The sequence below is a fragment of the Prionailurus bengalensis genome, chromosome B3 (genome assembly GCF_016509475.1).
Source record: "Prionailurus bengalensis isolate Pbe53 chromosome B3, Fcat_Pben_1.1_paternal_pri, whole genome shotgun sequence".
Taxonomy (NCBI): Eukaryota; Metazoa; Chordata; class Mammalia; order Carnivora; family Felidae; genus Prionailurus; species Prionailurus bengalensis.
The window spans coordinates 71,985,639-72,009,302 of record NC_057355.1 but is presented as its reverse complement, the minus strand read 5'-3'; the positions used below and the strand labels follow the sequence as shown (position 1 = coordinate 72,009,302).

At 44.2% G+C, this 23,664-nt stretch overlaps 2 protein-coding genes, 1 long non-coding RNA gene and 4 other non-coding genes across 7 annotated transcripts; 5 read left to right on the top strand and 2 right to left on the bottom strand.

Moving 5' to 3' along the window:
- The first annotated feature begins 82 nt into the window (after positions 1-82).
- On the top strand, positions 83-155 carry TRNAT-UGU. The gene has a single exon. It is a non-coding gene; the product is annotated as a tRNA-Thr (tRNA).
- A 301-nt stretch (positions 156-456) lies between these two features.
- Positions 457-528, top strand: TRNAP-AGG. The gene has a single exon. It is a non-coding gene; the product is annotated as a tRNA-Pro (tRNA).
- Positions 529-2,647: 2,119 nt separating this feature from the next.
- TRNAL-AAG lies at positions 2,648-2,729 on the bottom strand. Its single transcript has one exon. It is a non-coding gene; the product is annotated as a tRNA-Leu (tRNA).
- Positions 2,730-3,631: 902 nt separating this feature from the next.
- TRNAP-AGG lies at positions 3,632-3,703 on the top strand. Its single transcript has one exon. It is a non-coding gene; the product is annotated as a tRNA-Pro (tRNA).
- Positions 3,704-12,563: 8,860 nt separating this feature from the next.
- On the bottom strand, positions 12,564-14,256 carry LOC122467681. Its single transcript, XR_006293043.1, has 2 exons — positions 13,400-14,256; positions 12,564-12,726 (listed from the first exon to the last, which is right to left on the bottom strand). It is a non-coding gene; the product is annotated as an uncharacterized LOC122467681 (long non-coding RNA).
- Positions 14,257-15,751: 1,495 nt separating this feature from the next.
- On the top strand, positions 15,752-19,581 carry RNASE12 (ribonuclease A family member 12 (inactive)). Its single transcript, XM_043554202.1, has one exon. It carries the CDS (start codon positions 18,017-18,019, stop codon positions 18,545-18,547), a length of 531 nt encoding a protein of 176 aa, XP_043410137.1. The 5' UTR covers positions 15,752-18,016; the 3' UTR covers positions 18,548-19,581.
- Positions 19,582-20,747: 1,166 nt separating this feature from the next.
- On the top strand, positions 20,748-23,664 carry RNASE11 (ribonuclease A family member 11 (inactive)). The gene has a single exon (XM_043554201.1). It carries the CDS (start codon positions 22,859-22,861, stop codon positions 23,456-23,458), a length of 600 nt encoding a protein of 199 aa, XP_043410136.1. The 5' UTR covers positions 20,748-22,858; the 3' UTR covers positions 23,459-23,664.

The window sequence follows — 23,664 nt, the reverse complement described above, 5'->3', positions numbered from 1 at the left end:
TCAAAGTTCTTAGTGTTTTGGGATGTTGGCTTTACTGTGTGCTTCTATAAGATGAGAGGTAGAGAAAGAGCCCACAGGATGAGGCTCCATAGCTCAGGGGTTAGAGCACTGGTCTTGTAAACCAGGGGTCGCGAGTTCAAATCTCGCTGGGGCCTTTGGTCCTTTTTTCCTCCGAACCTCACTTCCAGACGCCTCAGAAGATATAGGAGGGTAGGACCCGGCACCTCAGACTCTCCCAGGTCCTCCGCACCTACTGAGACGTTGAGCCAATGCCCGATACTTTCCCTGCTTCTGTCTGGTGATTATAGCAGCTGATAAAGGACTGTTGTGAGGCTTACGCTTTCTGGGTAAACAAACACGCATTCCTTCCAACAGAAGGCACTCGAGTGATACGGTTCTGGATACCCTAGTGACGGGAATGAGCCTTGAGGCAGAGTTAAAAGGCATCTGTAGGCTGGCTCGTTGGTCTAGGGGTATGATTCTCGCTTAGGGTGCGAGAGGTCCCGGGTTCAAATCCCGGACGAGCCCAGTTTTGCTTCCTTCAACTTGTTTACGTTTCTGTCGCTGCATTTTGTCCTCTCTTCTCTGCTTAAAATGATGCAACCGAAGGCTCCCTACGCGATGTGAAATAGCAAAGGAGAGACAGCTCCAAGCTAGCTTTTGAATTCTGTCCCACGACGTGTTTCCTCACTCCCCTGGGCCAACAGGCCGGCGGGCAGGTATGAGAGCAGATCATTCTTTGGCCTCTGAGTGCCTCCATAGTGAAATGGAAATGGTAATGCGTTCCCTTCCCCTGCCTGACTCCAGGGACTCATTCAGTCACATAAAACAGTGTATGGGAAATTTCTTGGAAACTTTATATGGTGCCACATATACCGAGCTGTTTTCTTTCCTGAGAGGGAACTGGGGGCTGATGCATGCTAACATTGTCATCGTTTTAAAAATGTACAATGTGTTATCCTTTACAAGGGTTTTTATGTGTTGTCACATAGCGTTGTCTCTGTTTTTCTTTTCCTCCCTCCCTCCCTTTCTCTCTCTCTCTCTTTTTTTCTCCTCCTTCTCAGTCATTCTGTTCTGGCCACACTGGCCCTCTGTTCCTCAAATACATGGCACTGGTTTCCTGTTCTGAGCTTTACTTTCTGTTTCCTCCTCCTGGAATATTATTTCCTCAGATATTTGTATGACTTCCTCTTTAATTCCTTCTGTGCTCAAATGTCACCTCTTTAGAGACATGTTCCTTGATCACCCTTTCCAAAATAGCCCCCAATTGTCACTATTCCCTACATTATTTTTTTCCTCACAGCACTTATAATTATTTGACATGATTACACACATTTGTTTGTTTCTTTTGTCTTCTCTTTCCCCCCTATTAGGATACAAATTCCAGATATAAAGGCCTAAAGTTTTATTATGCTTGTGGCTGTGCCCTAAGCACTTAGCACTGTATACGATACATAGTAGGTGAAGAATGGATGAATGGATGAATGAATGTTACCATATTCCTGGACATACTTGCTGGCTTCCAGAAGCCACAATTAAACAGCATTTATTTCTGGCTTCTATAGACTCATATTAAAGTCTTCCCAAAGGGTAGGAACCATGGCAATGGGCTTACATTAAAAATGGAAAGCCTAAACTGATCTTGATCTTTCCACTTGGGCCCAAGTACCCAATTCAGGCTTCTCCTCAGAAAGAAACTACCTAACTGCTTATCTGCAGACACCAGAATTACAAATACCTGTATTGATAATAACAAGACTATCATATAGACTTTTTCACTTCATGTAGCTTTCTGTAGACAATGTTTGATCTTTTATTATTTAATCTGTAGTGGAATTTCAACCCAGATGGGAGAAAAGAAAGGGTAGTCTTAAGTGTGGCAAAATATGTATTTAAGTAATGAAAATACTTAACATTTTTTTGACTGCCAGACTCTGTGCTAAGCACCTTTATATGTATGAACTAATTTTCATAACACTTCCATGACGTATACAGTATTACCTTCATTTTACATATGAGGAAATTGAGGCATACAGAAGATAAGCCACCTGCCTCACACCACACAGCTAGTAACGTGAGAACTGGAGCTCTGGTAGTCTAACTGTAGAGTCCACTGTCCTCAGCATCCTCCCCAAACCCTCACATTGCCTTCCTTATAGGACATTTGCTTTCTGCTTGATGATGTCTTACCATGGTTCAACACTGTTTTGTAATCGTATGGCTTACTTTTCCAGTTTGGTCAGTGGGCTTCCCTTGTAACAGGCAGGCATTATGTTTTACTCATCTTTTCTGCACCCCTCAATAGAACAGTGCCAAAAACAAGTGATCAAAATATGCTCTTTGAGTGAAGAAAGGCAAAGCAAAGGTTATAGGTATATGATATTAAAGTACTAGTACTTTACCTCTGGGAAACCATGGGTTCAAAGGCATCATTATAATCTTATGATGGCATTGTTTTTCACTAATAAGAACTTTGAGTTTTGAAAGAGTAAAAAATGTGAAGTTACAAAACAGCATATACCCATATTCCCACTAACTGGTGAAAGAGGTTGGGGCTCGAAAGGAACGCGAAGAGATTCAGTGCTATTATGTGGCCACACCGATGCAAACACTGCTGCTGTCTGTTACAAATTAGCTCAAAAGCATATGGCAGCGGTGGGATTCGAACCCACGCCCCCGAAGAGACTGGAGCCTTAATCCAGCGCCTTAGACCGCTCGGCCACGCTACCTGCTGGTGGAGTGTGAGGAAGCATATTCTCTACCCTTCGATCTCTTCCCGGCTCCCCGCCCTCCACCCTCCGCCGTGTGGTTCGTAGTTTTGTCGTTTCCCGGGTTCTTCGTATCTCTTTTTTCGCCCATCCCTTCCTGGTTTGTTTTGCTTTCTTTCGTCTTTTAAGCCGCAGTATTTGAGACTGGTGGAAAGAGCTGTTACACACGTCCTGTCCCGAGAGACAGGACCACCTCTGTTAGGTTTTGACGTTCGAAGCACCTGCCCTGGGCCAGGCGCAAGCTGGTCACCAGGAAGAGTCAGGGCCCTCTCCTGTCTCATGGCTTCCCTTCCCCCCCAGGGAGGGCGTCACACGACGGGAGCTGTTTCTCCGCGAAGGATACTGAGTTTGGGGTCGTCCGGCTGCAGGGCGCCCTGACGCGGCTGGAGGAGACACCACGCGAAAGCTTTCCGGAAAGCACGCTCCGTGGAGTGTGAGGCAGGGCGGGAGATGTCGGAGCGCAGGAACGGTCTGCAGAGTGCCTAGTCCGAAAGGAGCCTCCCCGTTGCCCAGCTCTCCCGCCAACCGCGGGCAGCCCTCCCCACGCCCCCGGGGTCGCCCCGCAGCCCGTGACTGTCCTGGATGCGATGGCCTCCCACCATTCCTGTATAGCATCTTTGGCTCATTCGGAAGCCAAAACGTGCCGAAATATTCTCGTTGATGCCTGGGCTTTTTTTTCTGAAAAAATCTGTAGTCGAGGGGCATCGCCTTCCGGAATTTGGGCGAGAGAGACTGCAGTGATCACTTTATCCACTAGGCGTCACCCCGTGCCCACAATTGTAAAGAGGGGACTTTTGGGCCAACTGTCTACGTGGCTAAAATTTTCTTTACTAAAGTTTAAAAATGAGAGAGCAGTTGTGTGTGGCTCGTTGGTCTAGGGGTATGATTCTCGCTTAGGGTGCGAGAGGTCCCGGGTTCAAATCCCGGACGAGCCCTGTTTTTTTTTCCTGTCTGTTGTCTTCCACCCCCAGTAGACCTTCAGCTTTCTTGGTGTTTAAACACCTTCCCACTGAAGGGAGCACCTTCTGTAGCTAAAGTCACTGGATGAAAACCATTGTATACTCCACTACTTCAGGTTTATATACTTAATCCTCAGGCAAATGTTCTTTGTGTTATTAAATCTGGATAAATACCAGATGTTATTACATATCATTTATATGGTCTTTGACAAAAATCACTATTTCTAAAATTGACCAGCATTTCACTTTTGCAGTTTTTTGTTGTTATCCAAAAATTGTTCATTCAGGACTGGGAGAGTTGTATTTTCTCTCAATCATTTTGCTTAACCCTCAATTTTCCTCCACTGCAATCATGGGGGCCCTTCTTTGGGTACTGGGACCACAAAGGGTCAGCAAATGCAGCAAGATGTCTTGTCACATAAAGCCTGGGGTCCCTTCTTCCTTCAAGCCTAACATTCCAGGGACTTGGGCTATGTGCCTGTGGGGGTGGGGGAGTCTCAAGCATGGTAGCACCTTGGGAATGAACTTCTAAGCAGGATGCTCAAGCCTGCCAGCTTATTAGTCTCACCTGTGAAGCTTTTTACCATTCACTGGTTTGGAGTCCAACCCATTAAATTGGATTTTGTGATGATAGGGCCTTGGCATGGCTATTTGTTAAAAGCTCCTCAGCTATAATTAGGGTTGGCCTAGGAACTACAGCAGCTGTGCAGTTGCTCCACAGGCCACAACTGGAGACTCTACCCAGTACCCCCAGTAACTCTACGGATCCTGTATCCCATCCACCCTCCTCAGAATCACTGCCTCCCAGCTGGGACTTCATCTTCCCTGGATAAGGGTAGTTCTGGGAGCAACCACATGCCAAATTTAGTTTCTCTGTGACCCTCCTTACTTCCCCAGGCCACAGAAACAGACTGTGCTAAGAACAGGAAACTCCAAAAGATAAGAGACGGCCCAGTGGTTCAGCCTGCTTGGTTTGAAGGGGACAGGTGGATAGGTACATGGCTCTCATTCCTCACACAGGGTCGAGACCCTAGCTAACATCAAGCCTTCACCTGCACTCCCTGCCTGCTGTGTTTGGTGCTTACATCCCCCTCAGTCAGATGTGCCCTGACTCACCTGATGAACAAGAGCTAGAAACCACAGTTATTTTTCACCTCACTCTTAGCTATACTGCTGAGTATTTAACTTCTGGTACCTCTTCAACATTTGGAAGAACTGCAAAATAATCTTGGAACCAAACCAAGATTATTTAGCGTTCTCACATTCAATCCTTTAACAAATGATGTTGGCTGCACAGTTAGAACATTTCCAGAATCCAAACACTTCTCACCACCTCCACCACCACCACTGTCGCATAAGCTGCCACCATTTCTGCCTGTGCTGTTGCAATGGCCCCTTCGCAGGTCTCTCTGGTTGGTCCTTGTGCCCCTTCAGTCCATTCTCAACAGAGCAGACAGAATACTCTTGTTGAAACCTAGGTCAGAGCTGGTCATTGCTTTGCTTAAAACCCTCTGTGCATCTCCATTTCATTCAGCATTAAGTCAAAGCTCCTTGCCATGGCTTAAAAAAATCTCTACATGACTTTGCTGCTTCTTGAACTCCCTTCACTTCACTGACCTCATCTCCTACAGCTCACTCCCTTTGGTGGCTACATTCCAACTACATTAGCCTTCTGAGCACCTCAGAAATTCCTGCCTCAGTGCCTTTGCACATGCCCTTCTCTCTGTCTTGAATCTTATCTTCCTCCTGCCTGTGTAGCTCAGTTCCTCCCTGCTTTTAAGATCCCTATTCAGATGTTGCCTATCACAGAGGACTTCTGTGACCACCCACATGAAATAGCATCCACCCCCTTTGCTCTCTGTCCCCCGTTCTCTAATTTTGCACACCCCCTTTGCACATGCCACATGACTTTGGCTGCTGCTGCTGTTGCTTTTCTTAATTCTCCTCCCACCCCCCACCACTGGACTGCAAGCTCCAGGAGAACAGGTTTGGTTTTTTTTTTTTTTTTGTTTTTTGTTTTCTTTTTCTTTTTCTTTTTTTTTTTTTTTTTTTTTTTTACTGCTGAAGCCTCAGAGGCTAGAACAGTTTTTAGCACCTAATAGATACTCAATAAATATTTGGTTAATGAGTTGCAAGAATTGCTTTAAATCACAAAGTTATACAGGCTTTTAAAGAATGCCAGATCCTGTTGCATCAGGGGAGACAGGAGCATGGAGGTTCTGGGGACTTGAATAGAGAGAGCACTCTTGCAGTGTGAGGGATGGGTCATCATTGGGGCATGCCTGGAAAATATTCTGTGGCAGCCCCCCTTTTAGGCCACGATATGGCCCTGTCAATATTTTGAAGAAGTGTTGAAAGGTTCTTTTTGGTGGGGATAGGGGTGAACAGCACAGGCACTGCCCTAGATTTGTGTTTTATTAATTTTGAGAGAGAGAGAGCATGCACATGCTCACACAAGTGGGGAGGGGCAGAGAGAGAGGGAGAGAGAATCCCAAGCAGGCTCTACACTGTCAGCACAGAGCCCAATGTGGGGCTTCATCTCACAAACTGTGGGATCATGACCTGAGCTGAAATCAAGAGTTGGATTCTTAATCAACTGAGCCACCCAGGCACCCCAGAACTAGATTTGTGTTTTAAAAAGATTACTTGGTGGGGGAGGGGGAAGTACCTGGGTGGGTCAGTCGGTTAAGTGTCCAACTTCGTCTCAGGTCATAATCTCACAGTTTGTGACTTCGAGCCCTGCTTTGGCCTCTGTGGTCACAGCTAGAGCCTGGAGACTGTTCCAGATTCTGTGTCTCCCTCTCTGTCCTTTCCCTGTTTGTGTTCTGTCTCTCTCTCTCTTGCTTTCTCAAGGATAAATAAACGTTGAAAAAAAATTTTTTTTTAATTAAAAAATTACTGTGGTAGTAAGGTTGACAAAAAGCCACTGGGAGCTCCATTTCTGTGTCTAATAGGCCTAGAGCCCTGCATCAGGAAATGTTATGGCTGGATGTCTTTTGCCAACTCTAAAATTATTAGTTGTTTTCACCTCCTGCTTGTTTTCAGCTCGTGCATTCCACCAACTCTGCCAGTTCCCAACCACTTTTAAAGAATGTTGGTGAGAACCACAGAATTAAGCTCAGGGCCACAGAGCTAGTTAGTGGCAGAGCCAGTGTCAAGACAGGAATCCAGCTTTCAGGACTCCCAGGCCGCTGCTCATTCTGCCCTGGCTGGGTGCTTCTGAAAGGGGAGATGGTTTGTTTGCTTGTTTAATGAATCTGGATTCTTTGGGGCCTTGCTGATTATTTGGGCTCAGGGGACAATCATTCATATTCTTTAAGGGCATCTTACTGATTTTCAGGGGAGCTGGAACTGGCCCGGAGAGGAGGGCAGAGACAGGAGTGATATGAAGGATCTGAATGTCCTCGGAGGTGCTGTGGGGAAGGCTGGGTTAATGGTCCTTCCTCAATGAGGGTGCAGAGGAAGCTGCTGGGGCTCAGTCCAGGGACACACATGAGAAGCCAGATATGCTAAGATCAAAGCATTTTCAGAAGTAGAAATCTAAGGGACAGGGGGCCTACCAAGTAGCTGTTAGAAAGACATGTTTATGCAGCTTCCCTCAACCTGGCCTCCCCTGGGTTATGGCCTGCTGGCAGTCATTTCAGGGACACACATAAAGTTACCAAGAAAAAAAAAAAAAAAAAAGGCTTACTTTGCCCCCAAGGGAGAACAGGATCTGCCATGTTCACAGCTTGAGGCTTTCAAGTGTAAGGCTGAGATTGATAGCCTCTGATCTGAGTCTGAACATGTCCTGCCCAAGTCAGGAGCTGCTTGTTCTTGGACACATGCAAGCTCTAGGCTGATGGTCTCACCTGGACAAAGAGACAGGTGAGGTGGTGGGAGGGCAGGTTGGCAGCTGGCCAGAGACTTAGAAAGGTATTGCGTGAATCCACTAGTTAACAGTGTGTTTAGGGAACAGCTCTCCAGTTGCCAAAGGTAGCTGATGACCCCACCAGAATAGTGGTGCTTCATTCCTCCCCACCTTTTTTTGGCCAATACTTAGTGTTCTTGATTTAGTGTGTGTTCTTTTGACCAAAATGTCAATTTCCTAAGCCATTTCACAGGGCTCCTCCACCTCTACCACATTCCTGAATCAGAGCCCCACCTCCCCACTTCCGGGCCTGGTAGCCAGGCTCCATCTCCGTTTCCCCACTGCTTACCTTGACTCCAGGCCAGGGGGCGGAGACCACATCTCTACCCGCCCTGTGGGGGGGGGGGGGAGGGGAATAGAATTGGTTGCCAGAAATTTGTCGCCTTAAGAGAATAGGAATTGTGTCATTTCAGTTTAGCTCAGAAACTTAGTTTGTGATAGCAGAAAGGAACCTCAGAGTCAAATTCTTCCTTTGTTACCACGTCCGTTTTAGAAATATAGACTCAGACTTGCGAAGGAACACAACTTGCCCAAGATCGCCTAGGTAGTTCATGGCAGAGGGAGAACAAGACCTGAAGTCTTTTACTTTTTCATCTGTTGGCCAACAAAAGACAAAGCAGCAACTGCAGAATAAATGTATGCACTGATTTGGGGTCTTGGGGATTGCCACCTGGAAGGCGCAGAGTGGAAGAAAAGTGTGCCCCGAAGAGACAATGGAGGTCAGGGTATTTCAAGAGGAAAAAGAATTTACATGAGTTGTTTTCAATGAGATGTGATTGGTGCTAGCTGCAAAAGTGCTGAGCTGTTAGAATACTACTGGAGAGTCACATGCAAGCAAAGGTTGCAAAAGAGTTTTTCCGGCCTCTGGCCAAAGCGTATGGATGTTTTCCAGGATGTTGTTTGTACAGTGCTGAGGTTTGGGTTTCATCGGTGTGAGGATGTGCTTCAGACTCACTTCCCCAAAGGCTCCAGGCTCCATTTTATGGCCCCTTAGCGTGTCTGACTCCATTTTACGAATTTACTTTCACACATCCACTCTGTAAACAACTTTTGATCTCTTGTGAAGTACCAGGCAGTGTGCTAGAGCAAACAGGTTCCTTTTCCTGGCTCTCCAGAAGCCCACATGTGGGAAAGAAGGCCAAATAAACCCTTCGCTGCTCCACACAGCAATCACTAAGCCAAATTATGTACAGGGAGTGTGGAGACAGGCTTCTTATGGAGATGCAAGGAGGAGATGGAGGTGGTTAATTGAAAGAAGGCTTCCTGGAGGAGTTGGTAAGGCCCCATGCCCTTTGCCCTGCACTTAGAGATATTTCCTGACACCAGGGCTTTACTTTGGTTGCATGAAAGTTTGTGGGAACCGGCACAAATTTCCTCACCAGCAAGGCCCACTTCCAAGGTTGGAAAGAAACCCATCATCTGACTGTTCTCCACACCAGGATAGGAGGTGAAAATGGTTTGGGAGGGTTCTTTGGTGAAAATGAATAGGGGGAAAGAAATCAGATCCCAATTTAGAAGTGCTTCCAACCTTTCAGTCTTTAGGGAGGTGCTAAAAGGTGGCATCTGGGTGATAGAAAAATGGGCACAAAGAAGATTAGAGAATGACGTGGGGGTGGGGGGGAGGAGTGCACCCTGTGCCCTAAGTGACCTTACTGAATCCAAGCCATTCCCAGCTTCTCATTGCCAGTGCTCCCCACCCCCCACCCCCTGGCCCTGCTTCCAGGCCACAGGCACACTCTCACTTCTCCCACACTTATGCCTAGCCCTGGAAATTCTCTCCCTGGTGGAACCCAGATCATCCTAGCTCATGTCTATGATCCCTGTGAAATGATCTCCAGATTTGCTGAAAGAACACAGGTAATTGAGGACCACAGCTAAGGAATACAGACCAATCCTTCCTCTTCCAAGGGTGTGGTGCATTTGGGGGCAGGCCCTCCCAGTGTCCAAGGAGGGGGCCCTCTGAGGAGCTGCTTGAGTCATGTGACGTGAGGCACTTGCACAGGCTTTGTGGGATGGAAGCTCTGCAGCAGGGCAGGAATCCAGATGTGCTTTCAGACTGAGGTGTCAGGTACTCTGTATTGTAATGTAAAAGTCAGTTCTATCCTGGAATTGCAAGTCTTTAGAAAGTATTATGCTGTTTACCAATTTGGGGCTCATCTATTGTGGTGACCCTTAAATTTCAGTGTGCATTATAATCACCAGAGATGGCCTACTGATTACAAATGCAGATTCCAGGGCCTTACCTCCAGAGACTTGGATTCAGTAGGTCCAGGGTAAGGCCCAGGTTTCTGTAGTTTTAGTTAGTAGCCAAGAAAGGGACGCTTTCACTTAGAAACCACCTCCATTCACTGTATTTATAATTTTTTTTCTTAATGTTTATTTATTTTGAGAGAGAGAGAGAGAATGCCAGCATGGGGAGAAGCAGAGAGAGAAGAGAGAGAGAGAGAATCCCAAGCAACCCCCATACTGTTGGCACAGAGCCCAGTGCAGGGCTCAGTCTCACTGACAGTGAGATCATGACCTGAGCCAAAATCCAGAGTCTGACACTTAACCAACTGAGCCACCATATATTTTCTTTCTTTCTTTCCTTTCTTTCTTTCTTTCTTTCTTTCTTTCTTTCTTTCTTTCTTTCTTTCTTTCCATACTTATTTATTTTTACATGTTTATTTATTTTTGAGAGAGAGAGCACATGCATGTGAGCAGAGGAGGAGCAGAGGGAGAGGGAGACGGAGACAGGATCTGAAGCGGGCTAAGTGCTGACAGCAGAGAGCCAAATGTGGGGTTTGAATTCACGAACTGAACCGTGAGATGATTACCTGAGCTGAAGTTGGATGCTTAACCAACTGAGCCACCCAGATGCGCCAGGCAGGGGCAGACTAAGGAGTGGTTAAGGGCTGGTGGTGAGGTCATTAACCCTTCCCTAATAACTCTGCAACCTCCACTCCCATTCTTTCCTATGGGCACTTCATGTTTCCTCAGCTTTAGGTAAAGCACTCAGAAAATCCATCTTCAAGAAGAGTGCCCCTAGCGCCCTCTTGTGGCATGATCACTGTCTCCTGCACGCTCCTCTATGGGAACTCTGTGGTCACCACTACAAGGACAGAGGGGCCCAGGCCTTGGGGAAGAGGAGATATAAAGCAGAGGATGATAAGGGGAATAAGCAAACCCCATATCAGAATGACCAAGGAAAGGGACATTCAAAAGGAGTTCTAGTGAAGGGCTGCTGATGGCTGCTGGAAGTAGTGCATGTGAGTTAGTGTTAAGATTTTTTTCTCAGCCCTATATACTTGTGTTTGGTGGGCATTAAAGAAGTTAATGCAGGACTTATAAATTTAAAAAGCACTCCTCAACGAGCTTCTAAAGTGCCTTTGGGAAGGGCACTAAAATTCTAGTAGTAGTGAGTGATGGGGTTTGGATTATTTTTATATGAATATTGAAGGGCAACCCCCCAAACAAACAAACAAACAAAAAACTGGGACTATTTAAGTTACATTCCCTTTGTTTATAGTTTCCTTGGTTTGCACTCTGGTGCCATCTATGGCTCCTAGTCCCTTGCAGCAGTTCCCAAACTGCTATTCCATAGAACCCTGTTCCTTTGGATGCTAACAGTGGTGCCGCTCAAATGAAGCTCCATGCTCAAATCAGTTTGTCAAGTTCCAAATCAAAGGAAATTAGTCAAGCCTCTCAGAATCTCATGCTTTGTGAATTTCGTGACTCTTGGAGGGAAGGAATATGATAACAATGTTTCTGAAGCTTTTGATCAGGACACTTTTCTTGAAGCACACTTGTTACCATTTTCCAGAACAGTGTTTACCTGAAGGCAAGTGGGAAAAGCGCTTGCTTTGCCTCCAGTGTTTATTCCCCCTTTCTTTTTAGTAATAACAACCAGAATTTTAGCTGGGCACATGACAACCCAGAATAAATCCAGCGTTTGCCGCTATCCTTTGCAGTTGAATATGACCGTGTGACCAAGTCATTGTCAATGAGATTCAAGTGGAGATGGTGTGTGACACTTTGGGATCTACCCTTAGAAGGCACTGCCATTCCCCTTTTGTGCCTTTCTCCCTGCTGGCTGCTCCCTGCTCCCTGCTGGCTGGAGATGCTAGCTAGGGCTAAAGTGGCCATCTGTGCCATCTGAACAGTGACATAGAAGCCACATCCTGGGATAGAAGTCCAGCACCTTGGAGCACCTCACCAATCCTGCACTAACTACCCCTGGCTTTCTTTTACATGAGAAATAAACTTCATCTTGTTCATACTGCTGTTACTTTGTGTTTTCTGTCATTAGCCGCCATTTGGGAAATTTATAATGATAATCTCTTTAGATTTTTTTGTAATTTTTTTTCATGCTTATTTTTGAGAGCCGAGAGAGAGAGAGAGCGCACAAGCAGGGAAGGAGCAGAGAGAGCGAGATGCAGAATCTGAAGCAGGCTCCAGGCTCTGAGCTGTCAGCAAAGGGCCTGATGTGGGGCTCGAAACCACGAACCGTTAGATAATGACACCCCTTTTTTTCTTTTTAAAAAAATTAAAAAAAAATTTTTTTAGACAAGAGAGTGAGCATGATCAGGAGAGGGAGAGAGGGAGAGAGAGAGAGAGGGAGAAAGAGAATCTTAAGCAGGCTTCATGCTCAGTACGGAGCCAGACGCAGGACTTGCTCTCATGAATATGATATGACCTGAGTGGAAATTAAGAGTCAGATGCTTAACTGACTGAGCACCTAGGCACCACTGGTTTTTTTTTTTTTTTAATATTTTTTCAAAACCAGTTGTGTATTAGGATGTATGTATAGTCTAGGAATGTATATAGAAGCCAACAAAAATAATAAAGGATATTAAGAAAGATTGGAATAAGGCGAGGGCCCTTCCTATTAAAAGAATTTAGGATTAAAAGATGTATTCTAACAATAAATATGCTAATTGTAATAAATTGGGTTATTGAAAGTATTCTTGTAAAGTTTCTATACATAGAGAGTTTATATAAGGGACATTAAGAAGAGTGTTTTCCCTTGGTTGGTGCTGTTGGCTAGTACAGGTCCCATAGTGAGAAGGAGCAAGAATTGTTTGCCTTCCAGATTCTCCTGGTCCCCTACCTAGGGAGGAAAAAGAAACTTAATAATGGCATAAGTTGAATTTCTCCCCAGCTTAGTAGGACAGAAGACTTAGAATTAGATTCAACTTGATATAGAAGCAATTAAGAAATGTAATTTTCTTTCCCATGTTTGTAGAATAAGATTCATATTGGCTAGGTAGCAAAATATTTATTTACTATACTTCACTGATCTTTTAAAGTGACTGGATGCTCAGAAAAGGGTCTTTATTTGGTCGTAAGTAGATTGATGGGAAGGTGGGGGGCAGGGAGGGGAAGGTGGAATCCAGGAGACCTCATGAGCTATCCCATCAAGCAAGGGAGGCTCTCAGGACAGGAATGGAGAGAGATGGGGGTGTCAAAAAGGAACTTTTGGGGTTTCTACAGCAGATGGAGATTTAGAAACTAGTTTTTATTATTGTTGGTATGATAACCTATACTCTACCCCCAAGAACACTTCAGTGGTATCTACAACTTGCTAAAAACTTGTGGAATTAGATTTGCTTTGGGAGATTCAGCAAAGTGGTGAGCCCTCTATTCTGTTGATCAACTTGCTGTTTTACAATCACCTTAAAATGGTGACTGACAACAATAAGAATTATGTTGACCCTCAATCTGGAGGCTGACCAAGCTCAGCTAGGCAGTTCTTACTTGAGGTCGTGCCTGTTTTTACTCACGTGGCGGCTGGAGCTCAATGATCCCACAGGCTTTTTCACTCAGCCATCTGGCATCTGGGCTGAGAAGACCTGAGCATCAGGGAACTGGAACAGGTGGGGCAATCTGAGCATCTCTTTCTATCCATGTGGCATCTCCTTGCAGTGGCCTCAATGTTACCAGACTTCATACTTGGTGGCTGAAGGCACCCAGAGTGAATGCCCCAAGAGAACCATGGCCAAGCAGACCTAGTCTCAGAAGTCATCAGAAGAGATGGGATCAATTGCACCAGTCTAAATTAGTGGGAGCAGGCACAAATGCCCACCCAAGTTCTCAGGAAAGACTGTGGACTCTACCTTTTAATAGAGGAGTCGCAAGATTCTGGAAGAGAATGTGGAATGGAAAACATTTTGTGGCCATTTTTAGAAACTACAACCTGCTATATAGCCTTAAGTTGAGCATGGCATTGGGCAATTGCAGACGCCTTGCAAGAGTAGCCAACCACATCCACAGGACACTAATGACCTCCACAGTCTCCTGTGGGAGAGCCAAAACCGGGGGAGCTCTTTGAGCACTTCTCTCTATCCAAGTGTCCTCTTCATGCGGTGGCCTCAGCACAGTGGAACTTCGTACACAGCAGCTGAAGGCACCCAGAGAAAGTGCTCACTTCCTCTGCTGTCACTTTGAGACTCTTGCCTGGTATCATGGGATACTGGAGCTGGGTAGTTCCCCAGCTGTCCTGAAGGACAGCTTATTCATTTGATGAAATGAGTGATTAGGGAATTGCAAATGATGTGTTACATCCTGACACTAATTTTAGTTTCCAGCAGCTATGTGCCTCCTGTAGTCCCTGGGTTTTGCCCCAAAGCTCAGCAAAGGGGGGTTGGGGTGTGGGGAGGAGTCTTAGGAAAAATTCAGTAGTCCAAAAATAGATCCAGTTTTCCCTCCCTTTCCTTCCTTTTCTTCTTCCTCTTCCCCCTACCCCCCCCTTACCCTTCTCTCCCTCCCCCTCCTCCTCCCCCTCCTCCTTCCTCCCCTCCCTCTCCTTCTCTCCCTCCTCCCCTTCCTCTCTCCCTCCTCCCCCTCCCCCTTTCCCCCCTCCCTCTTTTCCCCCTCCCCCTCTTCCTTCCTCCCCTCCCCCCTCTCTCCCTCCTCCTCCTCCTCCCTCTCCTTCTTTCCCTCTTCCCCCTCGTTCTTCCTCCCCTCCCCTCCCCCTCCCCCTCTCCTTCAACTCCTCCCTTTTCTCTTCTTCCTCCTCTAGCTCCTCCTCCTCCCCCTTCTCCTCCTCCACCCTCCCTCCATCCTTTCTTCTTTCCTTCCTCCCTTCCTTCTTCAGGCGCACAAAATTGAGTTTATCATATTCTGTTTGTAGCCTATGCTAGGCCTTTCCTTTGTTCAATTTTATTATTTCTTTTTTTATTCCTTGTGACTGCTTCTATTTCTCTCACCCTCATGGACACGTGTGCTAGAGTATTTAATCCATGTTCTTCCATCCTATGTATTGTATAGCCTTGGAAAATACATTGTATTATTTTGGAGCATGTATGTTTTAAATTTTAATAAATAGAACTTTCATTCTGGTTCTTACCATTTTTCACATGGCACTGTGTTTTCTAGTTCTATCCATGTTGCTATTTCTAAATCTATTTTTTGAAACTGCTTTATACTATTTTATTTTATGTATTCAACACATCTTCACTCATCCATTCCCCTCAAGAGGGACACATAAGTTGCCTCCAGGCCTGCTCTGCTACCAGTCATGCCATGAGCAACTGTACATGTGCTCCACCTGGAAAAATTCTGGTGGAGTCTGTGCCCAGGATGGGGTCACAAGGGCTCAGCATATACACATTCATTCTAAATTAATTAATTAATTAATTAATTTGAAAGAGCATGAGTGGGGGAGAGGGTCAGAGGGAGAGAGAGAGAATCTCAATCAAGCAGGCTCCACGCTCAGCACAGAGCCTGTTATGGGGCTCAATCCTACCAGCCTGGGATCATGAGTCAGTCATTCAACCAACTGAGCCACCCAGGTGCCCCAGGTATACCCACTCTTAATTTCACTAAACACTTCCAGGTTACTTTCCAGTATCACCACACCAATTTTCATGCCCACTAATATTTTTGCCAGCACTTGATAAAAGATTTTCTTAAAAATATATATATATTTTAATTTATTTTATTTTTTAGAGACACAGAGTCTATGTGGGGTAGGGGGCAGAGAGAGAGGGAGAGAGAGAGAAACTTAAGCAGGCTCCATGCTCAGTGCATGGAGCCCAACCTGGGGTTCGACCTCTCGACCCTGAGACCATGACCTGAGATGAAATCAAGAGTTGGTTGCATAACCAACTGAACTACCCAGGCGCCCTGAATATTTCATTCATTTTTTTTTTAAGTAATCTCTACACCCAACCTAGGGCTCTAACTCACAACCCTGAAGCCAAGAGTCACATCCTTCATTGACTTAGCCAGCCGGCAGCCCAAAATATAAGATTTTCTAATTTTTGAAAACTTGATGGTTATAAACTGTTATCTCTTGGTTATCTGAATTTCTGTTTATTTGATTACAAGTGAGGTTGAGCATTGTTCATCACCCATGTTGACTTTCTCTTCTCAAATTGGCTTTTCATAATTTTTGGCATTTTTTTCTCCTTGTAAGTTTCTTGTCTTTTTATTGCTGACACTAGGGAGTCCTTTACATCTAGATGTTAACTCTTGTTGGTTTTAGGCATTACAAGTGTTTTCTCCCAGACTGCCAGCATTATTTAACATGTGAACCCAGTCTCTGTTCAATTTCTGCAGGGTAATACTCTGAAATGTACAGACAGGTCTAGCTGCCTCAGGTGAGGATAAATTTTGTAAGAAATGTTGCCTCCCCCTTCTGTAAACTTAATATAGCATCTATAGTTCAGGTACTTGGAAGTCCTGGCAGGAAATAATGAACATGTTATAATGTGTATATATATTTCTCTTTATAAGATGAAAATGTTTCTGCAGATAGTGTGCAAAGCAAAATTTAGTCACTAGAGGTAATTAATTATTTACATTTACATCTTTGTGGCACTGTGCAACACATATCCCAAAAAGGACAGTTTGAGTTCCAAAAGAACACCCATTCTACAAAATTTGGGAAAGTAAATAATAACCCCTTAGTCATTCATTTCCATGGTCTGGGATTTCGCTTTGGTTGTTGATGTATAGAAAGACTTTGAAGACTTTTCCAGTATTGCAGACCATTTTCCATCCCCAAAATCACTTTCTTCTTACCAGTTAGAAAGAGGAGACTATGTAGCTGTCTCTCCAAAAAAGAAATCACTTCAGGGCAAGAAGTAGTAAAATTAAGTCCATTTTCCCATTTCTATATCAAATGACCAGGAGATGATAGCAACAAAAAAGCTCTTATTTTCTCAGTGTCTTATACCGCGGTCTTTTAAATCGAACCCTCGTCCACTGGTTCCCTATGTCAGTTTCCCAAGAATACCATAGGCCAGTGGTTCCCAAATTTTGTTCCACATTAGAATCATTGGGGGGGCTTTAAATATCTCAGACTCAGGTCACAGCCAACACCAGTTGAAGCCAAATGTCTCAAGGTGGCCTTTAAAAATGCCCAGGTGATTCCAGCGTTCAACAATGGGTTTGGGAACCATTGCCATACTTCCCCAGGAACCCAGGGCTTGATCAAGGCTAATGTTAATGTCAGGGAGTTGTTTCTGTCCTGCACACCGCGTGAGAATGAGGCTTGCTAGGACTCGATGTTCAAGTGTTAAGTGTCAAGAGGGTGAGACTCTTGTTCCTCTTGCCCTCTTCTATCTCCACAGTAATCTATCTGCAACATTTCTTCTTGAATGAAATGGGCATAATAGCTACTTCCTAGGTTTTCAGGAAAGACTGACTGCAAATCTGGGAAATAGATGATAGTGTGTCTGACACACAGCAGGACTTTAATAAATGCTTTGGAAAATCCACGTTTGTTTAATGAGGACACATTCAGGACCTGCCTTATGTAACTCTCCCTCTGAAGATAACTTCTCATCCTTCCCAGTGACACCCAAGCACACTCTTCACAGGCTCCTCCCTTTCTGCTCTTTTCACTTTGGCCCTCCCCACACTCACCTGGCTCCCTATCAGTTATTGCCAAGGAACAGCTAGACACAAAGGACTTTCTCAGATCTATGGTCACAAGGACATGTTACCTGTGAGAACTACAGCAAAAACACAAGGTGAGAGGAGTTAGCTTGGTAGGAGAAATTGGAAGAACTGGGAAGAAGAGATTAATAGTGCTGAAAACATGTGGAACTGGATGGAATTAGTGTTGAGACAATTAGGATAAAGGAAGTCATTCAGCAGTAGGAAGAAAACAATCAGCCATGGGTACTTTTGAGCATCCTTCTACATGTCCAGCTCTGTGTTAAGCACTCTGATGGATTCAGGAGAAACGGAAGATCTCAAGGAGCTTGCAGAAGCAAAACAAATAGGACACAATGGGAATGACCAGAGAACAGTTCAATGCCAAACGCTGAGAGCTGAAATAGATCAAAAGGGCTTGTTTGGGGAACTGTTCCTCCAGCTGGAGCCTGAGATTTTAATTAGCAGAGAGAAGGAAGTAAAACATCCCAAGGGTGGGGGAGCAAAGTCAGGGGATGGGGCTGGAGGAGTCTGATCACCTTCTGCTATGTCCTGTCTCTTCTTACTCTGTAGGGCTTACAGCAGATGTGAAGGGAATCTCACCCGTGATGATACTAATGGTGATAATTTACCTGATGCTTTTGTTCTGGGAAAATGAGCAGAATGAGGAAGGAGAGGAGTCCACCATAGAGCATCTGCATGTGGACTACCCTCAGAGTGACTCTCTTGTAAGGTACTGCAACCACATGGTCTTACAAAGAGTCATCAGGGGACCTGACAATACCTGCAAAAAGGAGCATGTTTTCATCCATGAGAGGCCTCGAAATATCAACAGTGTTTGCACCTCTCCCAAGAAAATGACTTGTCAGAACCATTCTTCCACTTTGTGTTTCCAGAGTTTGACAAAGTTCAAAATGACAGTGTGTCAGCTCATTGGAGGCACCAGATACCCTGCCTGCAGGTACCACATTTCCTCCGTGGAGGGGTTTATTGTTGTCACTTGTGATGACGTGGGGCCAGTTACTTTCCAGAGATATGTTAAATAAGTTGAGACCACTGCCTGGGTCTGAGGGGTACTGGTACTCTCCTCTCTTGCAGACTTCTGTATGGGGTACTGGTATATTGGTTCCTCTCTCAGGGGTACCAGTAACTGGTTCGCCCTGGAGCACACCTCAACTGTGGACATGGGGTAATGCTTTGTGTGAATTGGGTAGCCACTAGTAATTCATCTGTCCTGCTGGTATGGCTAAGCTGGAATAATTTCATTCTGGTTTAATAATAATAATAATAATAATAATAATAAAAACTCGACTGAATTGAATCATAAACTCTTCATGTGTTTTAATTTCTTGTCCCTTTTCTCTGGGTCACATGTTGAGAGCCAAGAGTGAATCTGAGGCAGAGCTGGGATTCAGGTAAAGTGAGCAAGGTGCTCACTTCATGTACACAGTTTAAAGGCGCCCAAAATCCCAGTAACCTGGATAAATAACATTTAAAAAAAATCAAAATTAATGCAAAAATTTTCTGATGAATAAAATATCTGAGTTTTAAATCAAGACCCAATCTGACAGGGTTGGACTTAAGGTGACATGAATTAGTGAGTTAGCCAGTACAGGGTCAGATCCTATTATTTGACATTTTGGTATTTGTCATCAGAGATTACTCTGCATTAAATTAATATTTTTTAAGTGTTGCATTAAAATAGTATTTATCTTGATTACTGGGCTTTTGGGTACCCCCTTAAATTTTGTACCCGGAGTGAGTGCCTCCTTTTGTTTCACAATGCTCCCAGACTTGATCCTAGGTGTGGAGGCATTTGGAGTCATTGATGAGGGTCTCCTCTGAAGAGGGCATATATAATTCAAGCTGCGTCTGTTTACATTTAGCAGCTGCCTCTGTGCCTTGAAAGAAGGGGAAAGGGAGAGTGGAAGGATTGCCTGATGGGTCAGAAACCATTTCCCTTAAAGACTGTGGTGAGAAATGAATCCAGATTTCCCAGGAAGAGATTGAGACTCTCAGAGCTCAGTACCTGGACGCTTGCGTCCACAGAGGAAATAGAGAATTTGCATCCTAACTCCTGACTCTTTTCCCCTTATAGATCTTACAGTGGAACTGATTGTTTAACTCCCCCACATCCAGCTATGGGCAAGGTGTCTTTTGAGTTAGAGGGTGAGCCCAAAGAATGCAGAGGAGAGGTTCCTCATTCTGGGGATTTGATTAAGTCCTGTTCTTCTCTGAGCATTGGCCCCCTCACCTGGGAAGTTAGGGGCTTGGACCAGCTAGTCTTTGAGGTTTCCAGGCCTATTACTCCACAGTTGTGTTTCTCCTTGTTGGACGAAAGGGTTAGTACTGAGGAGTAGTGAGAAATAAGGGATAATTGGCAGCTGAGTGCCAGGTTACGGGGTCACTAATTCTGAGTTATGACATTTCGATCCTGTGAGAGCCAGAAACACAGTGAGCTAGAGCTGGCACAGGCTATGCACAAGCTTTAGAGGGCCCTTTCTGTTCTCATCTTTTCAGTTGAGAGATTTTAACTATTGCATTATTTATTCGAACTTAGTTCAGGGTCAGATCCAAAAAGGAGGTACACCTGTGCTAGTTGTTAACTCTGTCTTTTGCAAGCGTCAAGTTCTAACTGATTGATTTGATTGAGGGAGGGAGGACATCTACACTTGTGAATGAAGGACACTTTGCAGCCTGGGAAGTAGACAAGGCTTACTCATTACCCATTTCTCCATGGGAGTCCCACTGTCACCGTCGTCTTCGTGGAAGTTTGGATGTCACCAAGGAAGCAGAGCCCTCAGATGCTGAGTAGGAACAGGTGGTCCCTGGCAGATGACTTATTAGAGTCTAAGTAGCAGCATCATTTCTTGGGCAAAATTTTAAAGTCACTGACATGTGTCTTTAAAGACCCTGTTTTTATATTCTGAATTCTGATTCCTTTTCCTGCCCCTCTCCCCAGGATTTATTGTCCTTTTTTTTTTTTTTTCCTTCTCACTATTTTTCCTTCCCTTCCTCCCATAAGCCCCCTCCTTCTAAGTAGAAACAGAATTTTGCAGATAAATTCATTCTCATTAAGGTGCTAGTAACTGAGACTGTCCAGTGGAATCTATTCTCAGAATATTTTCATTCAATAGGGATCAAAACCCAATTCAAATGAATTGTGATGTTTTAGACATTTGTAGTTTGGGAGGGTTTTTTTTTTTTAATGGGCACCTAGCAGCCCCAATCAAACCCAAGTAGCTGTGAATTCTATCCACTTGAAATGGATGTTTCAGAAAAATGATTTCAGTCAAGAATCTCTGCCTTGCTCTTCCTTTTTATTTTTCTCCCCAGTATCTTTCTGTTTTCCTGTTATCACCTCATTATTGATGTTGACAGTAGAGGATATTTAGAAAAAAAAATCTAAATCCTTCTTCCCTCCTACCTTCAATCTGCAGCAAGTCTGGTTTAAGCCACACACACAAACACATCCACTTAATTCCTAATCATTTATCAATAATCAATCAACCCAGTTACTGAGGCTTATATATTCTTAGTGCTGAGTCTTTGCTCTAACTTCACACACAGAACATTTTTAAATTACCTATAATAAAAACCACAAGTCCATGTGTGTTAATGTCAAATGAGTGGTATAAGAAGGGAATGATTATATAGAATTATCGAATCAGTATGTTGTACACCTGAAACTAATATAACATTGCATGTCAATTATACTTCAATAATAATAAAAAAGGAAATGAGTGATAAGAAGATTAGGGAAGTGAACAATAGAGTTGGTAGACATAAGTTGTGAAAAATGTGTTAAAGAAAGAATGTGATCTGAATTGGGCTTTGAAGGATTTCAAGAGGCGGAAAAGAGTAGGCACTCAAGAAAGGACCAAAAATGGAGAGACAGAATAGGGTGCATTTGGAGAAGGGTGGATAGTGCTGATTTGGTTCATGTACCAAAATAATGGGAGGTAAACCTTGAGAAGCTGATTGAGATTAGATCAAGAAAGCCTTGACTACATGGCCTCAGGGGATTAGATGGCCTTGAGTAGGCAATGAGGAATATTTCAAGGTTTTTGAAATAGTGTCATTGCAAGGGGTATTTTTAGAAAAGCAGTGTGTTGAAGGAATCGGAGGGGCCAGGAGCAGTGGTTAGGAGGTTAGAGTGATAATGCAGGAGATATAAGGGGATGAATCTCTCAGTGGTGGGAGGGAAAAAAATTCTTTCTAGAGCAAGAGAAGGAATTATCACCCTGAATAAGCATTTTTTTCTGAGATTCTCATGATGAACTTTCCAGTATTGAGCTTAAGTAGAGGATTTTCTACATGTTATGTTGTTAACAAATGTTGAGAAACTAGCACATATACAGTTCAGTGTTTGATTCTGTACCAAATAAAAAGGAGCAGAAACAAAGTTCCAGGCTCAAGGAATTTTCAACCCTAAAAAGAGGGAGAAAATTACATACATCATCTAACTTGAAAAGTAAAAAAAGAACATATAAAATGAAGTGCAATGTAATCTATGCTGTGGGGTTTCAAAAAAGCTGAAAACAAATCACTGTGGGTTAAAATATAAACAGGGATGATTTCTTCAAAGAAGAAACAATGATACCACCACTGGGCATTGCCAAATGCCCACTTTATTAAGTTCTCTGAGCATCCTTGGTTCCCGTTGTCTCCTCCTCCTACCCCATACAATTCTACCTACCCCTTTCTTGCCCCTCCTTCCTCATTCAGCTAGACCAATAACAGAAACTCCCAGGAAACAAATAGAGTTTCACTTCTCAGCCCTGTAACCAGCTGGATTCTTTCTCTGCAGGACCAACTTGCCAGAGGAACTGGTAAAGAGAAATTCTATGACTGCGAGTGGGTGGGGAAAGAAATGAGAGATGGGGGAAATAACATGTTTTGAGGCCGTAGGAAACTCAGAAGTAGTAAGGAATGTGTTGGGTGAGATCACTGTGACCACTATGGAGATGACAGTCCCTCCCAAAGAGATTATAGACAAAGAGAAAAGAGAGAGAAATAACTACTTGGTTTGGGGCACTTTAAACATACTATCTTGTACAATTCTCACATCCCCCCCCCCCTTTGTTTTTTCTGCATGGGGCAAACTGAGCTTAAAGGAGTTCGAGTAAATCGCGTATGAGCGGGTAAGCGGGGATTTGGAGCTGGGTCCTCAGATTCCACAGCTGAGTATCTTTTCATGCCATCATCCTTCCATAGAAGGAGCCTGAACTTACATGCAGGAGTCAATCCTGGGAATAACTTCCCTGAGGAAAAGAGAACTATCTCATTAATATTCTCCTTATTTTCATCTTTTACTTTTTTATTTTTACTGCAGAAGAGAGTACCCCAGATCTGAGATGGATTCTTTCTTTCTGCTGCTCCTCGGCCTGGGTTTGGTTCTTGCAGGAGCTCCAGAAAGCATAATGGAGATAATTAATGAAGAATTATCGGGGGAAGAGATGTACTATGATGTGGCAAACAGGGACCAAGAAAAACGGACTAGTGAGGTATTAATGAACTTGACTCTGTTACATAAAAATACTAGGGCCAGTACGTCCAAGGATAGTCTGTCTTCCTCATTATTGACATTCAGAAGATTACATTATAGCTTCCACGGAGGAGACAGCCCAGGTAACGACAAAGAGTATTGCAATGATGTGGTGGTCTGGAGAAAAGTTTCCAAAGCTAATGGGTCATGCAGGTTGAGCAATAACTTCATCCATGGCTCCATGGAAGTGATGCACGGGGTCCCCAAGGCCTCCAGCTGCAAGTGTGGACAGAATCTTGGCATCAACTGCTCTAGGAGCCCACGTCTGGAGACCACTATGTGCCAGCTTACTATGGACAAACAGTTCACCAGGTGCCAATACCACAGTGATACCTCATTAAAGAAAATATTGGCAATGCTGACAGGTCATTCTCTGATGAGCTGGCTAGTTAGTGGCTCCAAGTTGTAAATCCCACAGGGCTTTGAGACCGGAGTCTCTCTAAAGAAAGACATCCTTATTCTCATTATTGTTTATTTCCTTCTATTATCCGTATCTACCATTTCAGCAATATAGCAAACTCTTGGTTATCTATACTAACTGGAGGAATTAAAAATGCAAAATTGTGAATTCAATTAAAATTTATAACTGATCCTGGAGTACAGATTCTTTCTCTC